Raw genomic sequence first — 12,201 nt, forward strand, 5'->3', positions numbered from 1 at the left:
ATGAGGAAGCTGAAGATCAGAACTCATGTCACTTGCTTAAAGTTACACCACTTGTAAGTAATAGAGACAAGATTAGCAACCAGGTGTTCTAGCTTCCAATTTAGTGCTCTTCTACCACACTATACTTACTGAATAACAGAAAGCTTAGTACATGATAAATGAGGACTGATTTTTTTGATAAATAGTATGTTTGATCTTTGTCTCAACCAAGGAAAAATGGTATAGGATAAAAGTGTAGATACTGCTAAATCTCAGGTATGTTAAAAATAAAAATAAGTAGGCACCAGTTATTACTATGCCTTAGAAGTCCTCTTTATTTCTGTTTTGAGTGTTTTCCTAAAGGGCTGCAACATTAGAAGTGAAATAGAAATAACATACACATGGAAGATTCAGATAGAACTTCTCCTTTCATAACTTTCTTTTTTTCTTCACCGTTATCATTTATTTCCTCTGAGGTAATGTGCCTTTTGAAACACAGAATAAAGGAACAGACCACACTTCAGCAAAACCTTGCCATTAATATTATATTTCAGCTATAATCAAGTTGTGTCTTAAGAACAAAGATTCCACTGTAATATAAAACCCACTGTAAATATATCCTTGATACTCCTGTCAATATGCCAATAAAGAAGTAAAAAGTATAAAACAATAATAAAACATAACTTCTCATAAATGTATATCATAGAGCAAAATCTCTGACATAGTTGTATAAATATAAGTACTTCTTAAAACAATTTGTAATATCAACATTCAAATTTTTATTCAGAAACCTATTGGAGCTAGTTTTGATACCAGTAATAAGCATGTAGAAGAAAAGTAGAATCCCTTCTCTCTTCTTTAGATAAATTTTAAATTACTTTTGTTCATATATGGAGGTGCCAGTTGTCTAGTTTCTTAAGGAAGGATTGTATGTCATATAGGGAGAGAATTACCTATAATAATGTCAATAAGCCACAAAAACTCCACTATTCTCTTTTGAGAGCCTGGGGTTAGGAGCAGAAGAAAACTGGACACAAACTGTTTTTTGACCAGGTTTATATTCTTCAGTTTCCAGATTGCACATTGCATGGGACCTTTAGGAGTATTTGGTTGGATATTACTGTTCTATCACTTGCATATTCTATTTTGGAAAAAAAATTGCCCTACTTTGCCTAGTCAGTCAATATTACAAAGAAAGAGGGTGATGGGACATTTTATGTAGGTCCTTGGTTATTCCAGTTCTCATCTGATGACATGCCTGCAAAGGGATATGTTAGGATGATTGGGGACTAATTGCTAATTTTGTATCTTAAAAAGCTATTTCTTATCCTTTGTAAAGTTTTTATTTGAGGAGAAAAACTTTGATCTCAGATCCATTTTTTTTAACAATGCCAAGACAAAAATATTCTTCACCTTTTGGTGAATGATCAAACAAACCACTTATAATTTATTTCATGGTTGTGGACCGAATTTTTAACACTTAAAATATCTTTACGACCCCTAACAGTGTGGATTCATAAATGAGATATATTTATAGGCACACATTCATTTAAGTATTTGTAAATTATTAATGGAAATTCTTATTTTTATTACAAATAGTTTGAGATAATACTTGTTTGGGAAACTCTTTTCATTGATTTGCATTAGAAATAGGTTTAAATTATTCTTCACATATTTCTTCTTCTTTCTCTGGCAAAGAGGCCTTTTTCTTGGGTACATAAGTCACACTGGACAAAGAATGCTTTCTAATTGTAGACAGCCTTCTCCTAAAGTTCCCCCCTGAAAAGAAATATAGGAGAGGGTCAAAGCAACAATTTGATGCAGCCAGAGACAAGGTTATGACCACTGACTTTTGCATTCTAAGAACAGAATCACAGGGTTTAGTTTCATTGTGTAAAAAATGAAGGTGGATGGTGCGTTGAATATGATATGGCATGAAGCTGATCAAAAAGGCAGCTGTCACAACTATGATCATTCCTATAGCTTTTTTACGGCTTGACATTTTTTTGTTCATTGAATTTTTCAGTAAGGTTAAAATGATCATTGTGTAACAGACAATTATAATAACAAAAGGAATAATAAATCCGACAAACAATGACACATAATGCAAGACCAAAACATGATTTTTAGCCTGATTGTCCTGTGGAGGCTCAAAGCACTTGGTATTGTTTTTCTCATCTTTGTAAGATGTGGACATTAAAAATGGAGAACTGGTCAAAATTACAAAAATCCAAATGCCAACACACACAAATTTGGCTTTCTTATGTTTAACCAAATTAATGTTCTGGACTGGGAAAACAATTGCAATGCACCGGAAAAAACTCATGGCTGTCATAAAGAAGATACTACAATAGAGGTTGACATACAAGGCATAGGTGCTGAGGCGGCACAAAAAGTCACCAAAGAGCCAAATGCCTTTGTGAACATAATAGACCACACGGAGAGGCAGTGTACACACGCACAGTAGATCTGCTACTGCTAAATTAATCATGTATACTTGGAAAGCTGACTTCTCATGATATGTTTTTATGAGGACATAGAGCACAAAGCTATTGCCAAAGAATCCCACAACGGAGATCATAGAGTACAGGGTAGAATACACTTGATTGCGGAAGTCATCAATGGTATCATTGCACGTGTTATTACTGGCAGAAGAAACTGTCAGATTTCCAACTCCATCCATATTTCTCTAGGAATGTCTGCTTGGTGCCTAAAATACATACACACACACACACATATATATATATATATATATATTTTTTTTTTCTTGCCATTTTTTACCAGATAATAAATTACAGGAAGTACTAAGATTTCACTTTGTAGTGTCATTATATATACTTTTTGACCATGGTAGGAAGCACAAGTGGTGGGGAAATGAAGAGATATTCAGCTGCATCTTGCCTCCAAGAGAAGGGTTCGGGTCCTACAGGCTCAAAGGAAACTCTTTTTCCCCTCTTTTTTCCATCCAAGTTTGCCTAATGGACTTACTCTTAATCTTCAAGACCTAGCTAAAACATCTCTGCTTTTCTTTAAGTCATATTACTCTAGTACTATTCTGTAAATCTTCCTTTTAATTGAGTTTGTTTCTCTATTAGATAAAATCTTTAAAGATAGTAGTTTCATAAATATAAATTTCATCTATCTTCTATCTACCTATAGTTATATATCTATCATCATCTACCTATTGGAAGAGCATTGAATTCACTTGGAGAATATGATCTAGGTGAAAATGCTTGTTTTCTTCAAGAAAGATGCTTAGGTAACATCTACTGGTTGATGCTCATCCAGTTGCTTTAATTAGAGAAAAAAGTTCCAGAGGTAAAAACACATTTCTAAAATCTGCACCATAAGTTAAGGCTCTGAGGAAAGATGTAGCATAACTAGTTGAAATATACTTTCTGGGTAAGGGTATTGTTGTAACTGTTTATCCTTGTTCTCTTCCTAGACTCACTCTCAAAGTCATACTATTCAACAATACATGATCATTTCTCTTTATACCAAGGGGTTGTTACTTGGTCTAATTTAGTTAAGTTATATCAAGACAGTCAATTAAGGCAGTAAACAAGCTCTGATCAGATAGAGCTAGGGATGAGACAATGTAGAAGTAATGATTTCTAGTGTTCCTCCAGATTCTTTTATTCTTTAAGAAAGTGGGAGCACCTCATCAATGTATAATATGGTGGATAATTTTTTACTGAAGTCTTATTTCTTGGACTTTTACACAGTTTCTGCTCCCTAGTAAGAAAGAGTTGGTTGGGGGTTGTAAGGTGGAAAGACTGACTGAATATAAAGAAGTCCCAACAGTAGAGGGGACTGATCTTGTCTCTGAATTATAAATACAGAAACAGACAGCTATGGTAGTGGTTGTAGGTGGGATATAACTTCCCGGGTTTACTACTGCTAACAACTTGGCCAGTTCCATTTTTTCTTTGATTAAAAAATTTCATTATTTTTCACCAAGAACTGTTAGTATATGACAAAAACAATGAGGGTGGATATCTAAGATCAAAGAGAAAAACGAGGTGACTATTCCCAACTTCTGGTTTATTTCTCAGGTTTTTTTCCAGCTACCCACCTCTTTCACCATTGGCTCCCTGAACTCAGGTGCAATTATGGGAAAAAGGGAAACCACCTAAGCTTAATCTAGTCTTTTTTTGTTAGCCCTATTACTAGGTTTTCCACAAACTGGGCAGTGTTATGCTGAGGCACTAGATGGTGCTGTTGAGATTTTTGATATAACTTTTGTTTTAAGAACTACACTTGAAAGATATTAGATAATTACCATCTGTCTTTCCTACCACCATCTTTACTCACTACATCATTATTTACAGAATAATTTCCCTATATTGGAGCTTTCAACTATGTCATGCTCTGTTCTAAAACCTTCAATGGTCACTGAGTGCCTTCAGAATAAAATCCAAACTTCTTGGCCTGATATTTAAGGATCTCTACACTCTAGTTGCAACTGAATTTTCTTAGCTTCTCTTTCACTTTTATCTTTTACACACTTTATATTTCTTTTAAAAAATGTTTATTTATTTATTTTGAGATAGAGCATGAGCAGGGGAGGGCAGAGAGAGGGAGAGAAAGAATCTCAAGCAGGCTCTGTGATGTTAGCCTAGAGCCTTATGCGGGGCTTGATCTCACAGAGAGATCATGGCCTGAGCCAATATCAAGAGTTGGATACTTAACGGACTGAGACACCCAGGCACCCCTACACACACTGTACTTCAATGAAACAACTATTTTATTATGCTAGGGACATGTGTTACATATTTTCCCATCTGCTATCTTTTTTCATGGTATTTCTTTTTCTCTAAATGCTTTTTGTTTCATCTATGTATATGCAAAAACTACCCCCCCTTTAGCTCAAATTACACCCTCCTTGACTAAGAATTTCCTTATCCTCCTTCCACAGTAATTTCTATCATATTCTCTTCTGGGAACTTTAAATTTATCTTTCAGATCAGCAATTTGTACATATGTGTTGTCTTCCCTTACAGACTATCTTGTTGATATATAAGAAAGCATGTCACACAGGGCTAATACATATATACCTTGACCATAAGTGCTCAATAAATTTTGGTTGAATGAATGAATACATGAATGGTGAACAAGTTTGTTATCTTAAAGTTTTTTTTAAGTTTATTTACTTATTTTAAGAGAGAGAATGAGCAGGGGATGGGCAGAGAGAGAGGGAATCCCAAGTAGGCTCTACACTGTCAGAGTGGAGCTTGATGCAGGGCTCAAAATCCATGAACCTTGAGATCATGACCTAAGTCAAAACCGAGAGTTGGACACTTAACTGACTGAGCCACCCAGGTGCCCCTTAAAGTATTATTTATAATTTAAAACCACTTAGAGTTATCTTTGCATTGCAATATCATTTAAAATTATTCCACCCTCAGAGCCTAAAGCAAAGTTGCTTCCTAAAGTATTAAGGAAAGCACTAAATAATAAAGCTAACTGTAAGATTAAAAAACATTCATATCTTGACACAGAATGCCCATTTATTTTTCTGTTAAATATTAGAAATTTGAAATTCCCAGATCTTTGAATAAAAGATGCCAAATAAAACTGATAAATAAATTAATGAAAAACAGATGGTCATTTGTTCCATTAATAAACTTTCCAGCCCTTACAGACCAACTTAAGTTTTCCTAGTAATGTTTGTATTTAGTTTCAATTGTTTATTTATAATTAAGTCACATCCATGACTTATATTAGATTATAAAAAGAAAATTATAAAACTTTCAAACAAGTAATGAATCCTGGAGGAGTAGAGATCACTTAGTCTAGGGCACTCATTTCACAAATGATTTGCTTATCTTAAACAGCATTTAATTCATTTTTATAGAACTTACTATGTATGATACCCCAATAATGAGATCTATGCTGTAAGGATACATAGATACCTAAGATCCCATCCATGCCTTCAAGCAGCTCATAGTCTGTTCATGGAGAGGAGTGATGACTGAGAAGTATGGAGAGGTTACAACACAGTATGATAAGAACTATCTTAGAACAAAGCAAATGGGCTATTAATTGGTTAATATAAACAAGCAATAAACATACATAAAATTAATTTTTGGTGCAGATGACAAAAAAGGTTACTTTGTTAAGATAATTTGCAAGTTGAAGAAACAAGATTGATTTAGAAAATGGCGCCATACCTCTTTCTGACACTGCAGTGCCTTTCACAAATGTTCCTAGTTAGTGGTCAGTGCTTCTTATAATGTAATTTCAGATGAAGCCTAAGCTGAAATCATAAGATTGAAAAAAAAGTTAATGACATTAGAAGTATTCTGGAAGGGTCATGGGAGCTTAGTGGCCTTAAGTACAGATACAGAGTGTGTCATGGGACATCACTGCTTTAGGACAGATTTAGGGCTAGTTATTGGATTCCATGCTTCCTTCTTTTCCTTCCATTCATTTTTACATCCCCAGGGGAGAAACTTGGAATACAGGCCAGGGCTGATCACAGATATTTTTTTCTGTGTGCAGGAAGCTTCCATATCTAAAGATGAACACAGTATCATAAAAATACTCCTCTCTCTATGAAACCATGATATTTTCCCTATTTTCTTTTCTAAACCATTTGGTATTAAGTTCAAAGGGGAAATAATTTGGAAGTTCATATCTGAAGATATAGTTTGCTAGAAAGAAGACTTAGAACATTAAAAATTTCAAATATATCTGTCTGGAATGGTTTAGGGACAATTTTCCTTTAAGGAATAATAGATTAGAGGACCTTGGACTCTTCTCCCTAAAAATCTCATAATAGTAGTTATTGTTTATATCACTAATTTGGCATATATTATATACCTGCAGAAACCAACTGTTTTGTAGTTTGTACAGTTAACTTTTCATGAGTATATGCTTCTTCTCTTCAATTAAACCATATCAGAAAATCTAACAAAGTATACCAAATCTCCAAGAAATGAACAAAGAAGGGTTTTCATGAAACATTAGCAACCTGGACACTTCCCCCCTAAATTTGTATTCCCCTATGGCAATTTCATCCCTGTCTGCAAGGACTACGGAGACTTGCCACTTTTTTATTTATCTATGGTCTAAGTACCAACAAAATAAACACCTTCCTCCAGTTTATTCCTAGCAAGTATAAACACACTGGGCCTTTGTAAAGAACTCTGCTGAAAAAAAGGAAATCACAAGGAAAATAAAGGAAATTCAGAAATATAAAATATAGATATATTTAAAAGTAGGAATCTAAACCTATAGCTATAATATTGTGTTTTGAATCCACCCTGTGTTCAGATAATCATTTTTAAGATGTTCTCCAACTTCTTTTCCCTTTCTGAATTTCCCACCTTCTCCAGGTAAGGAGTTGACATAGGTAATGTACTACTAGAAGTCTGGATGAAGTATGGACTGAAGGTGGGGAATTAGTCAAATTAGTCAAACTGTGTTGGCTTTTATTCAGCAAACTTTTTTTTTGCTTAGCTTGTCCTAGGTCTCTGTAATCAATAAAGGTATACTGACAGAATATCGAATGAAAAAAGTCTTCTCTGAACCTTAAATTATATAATTCCATTCATTTATAGAGAAAATTAACTTTGGCTCTGTCACAATTTTGTATTTAGACAAAACATATTTTTTCCTAGTGTGGAAAGAGAAAGAAAGTTTATGAATTTCCAAGACCTATCTGTGAGAAATATAATATTACCAGGCTAATGTACTAGTTATCCATTTCCATGGTAGCTGTGCAATTATAACTTAATTCACACTACATGTACAAATAAGTAAATGTCACATTGTCTGGGCAACAGTGTAGTGTTTCCTCAAGTTTGGGATTCTGAGGTGTCTTCTATTTCCTAAGAAATTCTGAGCTTTGCACATAGTGGGCATTCAATACTTTGACTCCTTACCTTTCTTTCTTTTTTTTTCAGTTTCCTAGAGGATTCTTGTCTCTGACAGCAGCTTCTGCCAAAATTAGATTCTACCATTCTTATCTGGGTGATTGGGTGGGTAGACGTCAGACAAAAAAGTAAGAGTATGAGTATGTGATTTTTTAATTTTAATTATTTAATTCAGGAGTTGCTCAGATCTTTTATTTGGGTCATTTGAAGTCCATGAACATGTGTGTGTGTGTGTGTGTGTGTGTGTGTGTGTGTGTAAATTTCTTTCCTTCAGCCCTTAACTTCCATTGAACCTGTAACATGGTCAAGCTCCAGTGAATGAGGGAAATAAGAGATACAGAGATAATCTGAGAATACAAGGTCCCAATTCATGTACCATAGTCTTTATTGTTGCTGCATTAGAACTACCTACAAACAAGAATGACTTATACACTTTGTGTTCTCTAAGTGTGGTCTGGGTAAAGCTGATGGTCTACAAGTGTCCCTAGGCTTGTGTCTTCTATCAAATGAAGATAGTAATAGTGATTCTTTTTTATTTCTAATAAAAAAAGTCATTCCTGTTCTTCTCAATCTAATTTAGTATCTTTCTCCATTAAAGTTCTGCAGTATTTTGTTTTTACTGTTCTTGATCATTTTCATTTCTTGTTTTGTGTCATAGTCATCTCCTGGTTTTTCAATTTAAACTTCTTCATAATTCCCACCCCAGTTCCACTAGAATTAAATAACAAAAAACAAGTCTTAATCTTTTTGTATTTCATGCTATGTACAGTTCAATGTGTTTTAAAAATTGGGTGATTTGAATTAATTTTTATATACTTTCATTAATGTCTTATGAAAATAAGAGAGAATCTTTGCATGGAGAAAGACAATGAACATGGTACAAAGTTTGTAGAACTGATAGGCATAAGACCTGGACCATCCTCAGACTATGGTGGGTGATTAATTGTGTGATCTTGCATAAATCACTTCCACTCTGTGATCTTTTCACTTATTTGCAATTAAATAGGTTTATATTATATGATCTCTGAATTTCCTTTCAGTTTCCCATTGTATAAAACTATGAAGACCAGGGTACTTTTTTTTCCTTGGTTTACTTTAATCCTAGGGAAAAAAGAGCAAGTAGGATGAGAAATCTATGGCTTTACTGAAGAGAAATATGGACAAAAGTTGTTTGAAAGCTTGATTTAAGACTATTAAGATATTCCCTGAGTTTTAGGTTAACATCTGAAAATACTCAATTCTTCTTTGAATGTATTAGCTGCTCTCAGGATATTAACTTGGTCAGAACCTCTAAAGGCAACACAAGCATTTTTAGTGGTTTCTAAACTAGTGCTAATCTTATGATGTAAAGCTGTCCCACTTTCTTTTGTTTCTTTAATTTTTAATTTTTTTAAATTTACATCCCAATTAGTTAGCATATAGTGCAACAATGATGAAAGGAGTAGATTCCTTAGTGCCCCTTACCCATTTAGCCTATCCCCCCCCCCACAACCCCTCCAGGAACCCTCTGTTTGTTCTCCATATTCACGACTCTATTCTGTTTTGTCCTTCGCCCTCTTTTTATATTATTTTTGCTTCCCTTCCCTTATGTTCATATGTTTTGTCTCTTAAAGTACTCATATGAGTGAAGTCATATGATTTTTGTCTTTCTTTGACTGACTAATTTCACTTAGCATAATACCCTCCAGTTCCATCCACGTAGTTGCAAATGGCAAGATTTCATTCTTTTGATTTCCAAGTAATACTCCATTGTATATATATACCACATCTTCTTTATCCATTCATCCATTGAAGGACATTGGGCTCTTTCCATACTTTGGCTATTCTTGATAGTGCTGCTATAAACATGGTGGTGCATGTGTCCCTTTGAAACAGCACACCTGTGTTCCGTGGATAAATGCCTAGTAGTGCAATTGCTGGGTTCTAGGGTAGTTCTATTTTTAGTTTTTTGAGGAACCTCCATACTGTTTTCCAGAGTGGCTGCACCAGCTTGCATTCCCACCAACAATGCAAAAGAGACCCTCTTTCTCCACATCCTTGCCAACATCTGTTGTTTCCTGAGTTGTTAATGTTAGCCATTCTGACAGGTGTAAGGTGGTATCTCATTGTGGTTTTGATTTGTATTTCCCCGATGATGAGTGATGTTGAACATTTATTCATGTGTCGGTTGTCCATCTGGATGTCTTCTTTGGAGAAGTGTCTATTCATGTCTTTTGCCCATTTCTTCACTGGATTATTTGTTTTTTGGGTGTTGAGTTTGATAAGTTCTTTATAGAATTTGGATACTAACCCTTTATCTCATATGTCATTTGCAAATATCTTCTCCCATTCTGTCGGTTGCCTTTTAGTTTTGCTGATTGTTTCCTTGGCTGTGCAGAAGCTTTTTATTTTGATGAGGTCCCAGTAGTTCATTTTCACTTTTGTTTCCCTTGCCTCCAGAGACGTGTTGAGAAAGAAGTTGCTGCGGCCAAAATCAAAGAGGTATTTGCCTGCTCTCTTCTCAAGGATTTTGATAGCTTCCTGTATTACATTGAGGTCTTTCATCCATTTTGAGTTTATTTTTGTGTATGGTGTAAGAAAGTGATCCAGGTTCATTCTTCTGCATGTCGCTGTCCAATTTTCCCAGCACCACTTGCTGAAGAGACTGTCTTTATTCCATTGGCTATTCTTTCCTGCTTTGTCAAAGATTAGTTGGCCATACATTTGTGGGTCCATTTCTGGGTTCTCTATTCCTTTCCATTGGTCTGAGAGTCTGTTCTTGTGCCAGTACCATACTGTCTTGATGATTACAGCTTTGTAGTATAACTTGAAGTCTGGGATTGTGATGCCTCCTGCTTTGGTTTTCTTCTTCTATATTGCTTTGGCTATTCGGGGTCTTTTCTGGTTCCATATAATTTTAGGATTATTTGTTCTAGTTCTGTGAAGAATGTTGCTGTTACTTTGATAGAGATTGCATTCAATATGACGATTGCTTTGGGTAGTATCGACATTTTAACAATATGTGTTCTTCCTATCCAGGAGCATGGAATCTTTTTCCATTTCTTTGTGTCTTCTTCAATTTCTTTCATAAGCTTTGTATAGTTTTCAGTGTATAGATTTTTCACCTCTTTGGTTAGATTTATTCCTAGGTATTTTATGGTTTTTTGTGCAACTGTAAATGGGATCTATTCCTTGATTTCTCTTTCTGTCGCTTCATTGTTGGTGTATAGGAATGCAACCTATTTCTGTGCATTGATTTTATATCCTGCAACTTTGCTGAATTCATGGATCAGTTCTAGCAGATTTTTGGTGGAATCTTTCGGGTTTTCCATATACAGTATCATGTCATCTGCAAAGAGTGAAAGTTTGACCTCCTCCTGGCTGATTTGGATGCCTTTTATTTCTTTGTGTTGTCTGATTGCAGAGGCTAGGACTTCCAATAGTATGTTGAATAACAGTGGCAAGAGTGGGCATCCCTGTCTTGTTCCTGACCTTAGGGGGAAAGCTCTCAGTTTTTCCCCATTGAGGATGATATTACCGTTGGGTTGTTCATATATGGTCTTTATGATCTTGAGGTATGCTCCTTCTATCCCTACTTTCTTGAGGGTTTTTATCAAGAAAGGATGCTGTATTTTGTCAAATGCTTTCTCTGCATCTATTGAGAGGATCATGTATTTCTTGTCCTTTCTTTTACTGATGTGATGAATCTCGTTAATTGCTTTGCGGATATTGAACCAGCCTTGCATCCCAGGTATAAATCCCACTTGGTCGTGGTGAATATTTTTTTTTAATTTTTTGTTGGGTCCGGTTGGCTAATATCTTGTTGAGGATTTTTGCATCCATGTTCATCAGGGAAATCTCTCTATACTTCTCCTTTTTAGTGGGGTCTTTGTGTAGTTTTGGAATCAAGGTAATGCTTGCTTCATGGAAAGAGTTTGGAAGTTTTCCTTCCATTTCTATTTTTTGGAACAGCTTCAAGAGAATAGGTGTTAACTCTTTCTTAAATGTTGGCTAGAATTCCCCTGGAAAGCCACCTGGCCCTGGACTCTTGTTTTTTGGCAGATTTCTGATTACTATTTCGATTTCCTTATTGGTTATGGGTCTGTACAAGTTTTCTATTTCCTCCTGTTTCAGTTTTGGTAGTGTATATGTTTCTAGGAATTCTTCCATTTCTTCCAGATTACCCATTTTATTGGCATATAATTACTTATAATATTCTCTTATTATTGTTTTTATTTCTGTTGTGTTGGTTGTGATATCTCCTTTTTCATTCTTGATTTTATTTATTTGTGCCCTTTCCTTTCTCTTTTTGGTCAAACTGGCTAGTGGTTTATCAATTTTGTTAATTCTTTCAAAAAACCAG

At 34.9% G+C, this 12,201-nt stretch overlaps 1 protein-coding gene across 6 annotated transcripts in view; it reads right to left on the reverse strand.

Annotated features, from left to right (window-relative positions):
• Positions 1-290: 290 nt before the first annotated feature.
• CYSLTR1 (cysteinyl leukotriene receptor 1) overlaps positions 291-12,201 on the reverse strand; it is a 46,711-nt gene continuing 34,800 nt past the window's right edge. For 5 of the 6 annotated variants that reach the window (XM_047076268.1, XM_047076269.1, XM_047076267.1 and 2 more), the window contains 2 exons: positions 6,153-6,238; positions 291-2,689 (listed from right to left, as the gene is read on the reverse strand). In XM_047076268.1, the coding sequence (XP_046932224.1) occupies positions 1,640-2,662 (1,023 nt within the window). In that variant the 5' untranslated portion in view covers positions 2,663-2,689; positions 6,153-6,238 and the 3' untranslated portion in view covers positions 291-1,639. Of the gene's footprint in view, positions 2,690-6,152; positions 6,239-7,868; positions 9,283-12,201 lie in introns of those variants that run through there. The other variant, XM_047076270.1, reaches the window with a different exon arrangement.

This window comes from Lynx rufus, unplaced genomic scaffold (assembly GCF_022079265.1).
Source record: "Lynx rufus isolate CCGP_SWC_20201006 ecotype Redwood Valley unplaced genomic scaffold, mLynRuf1.p SCAF_14, whole genome shotgun sequence".
Taxonomy (NCBI): domain Eukaryota; kingdom Metazoa; phylum Chordata; class Mammalia; order Carnivora; family Felidae; genus Lynx; species Lynx rufus.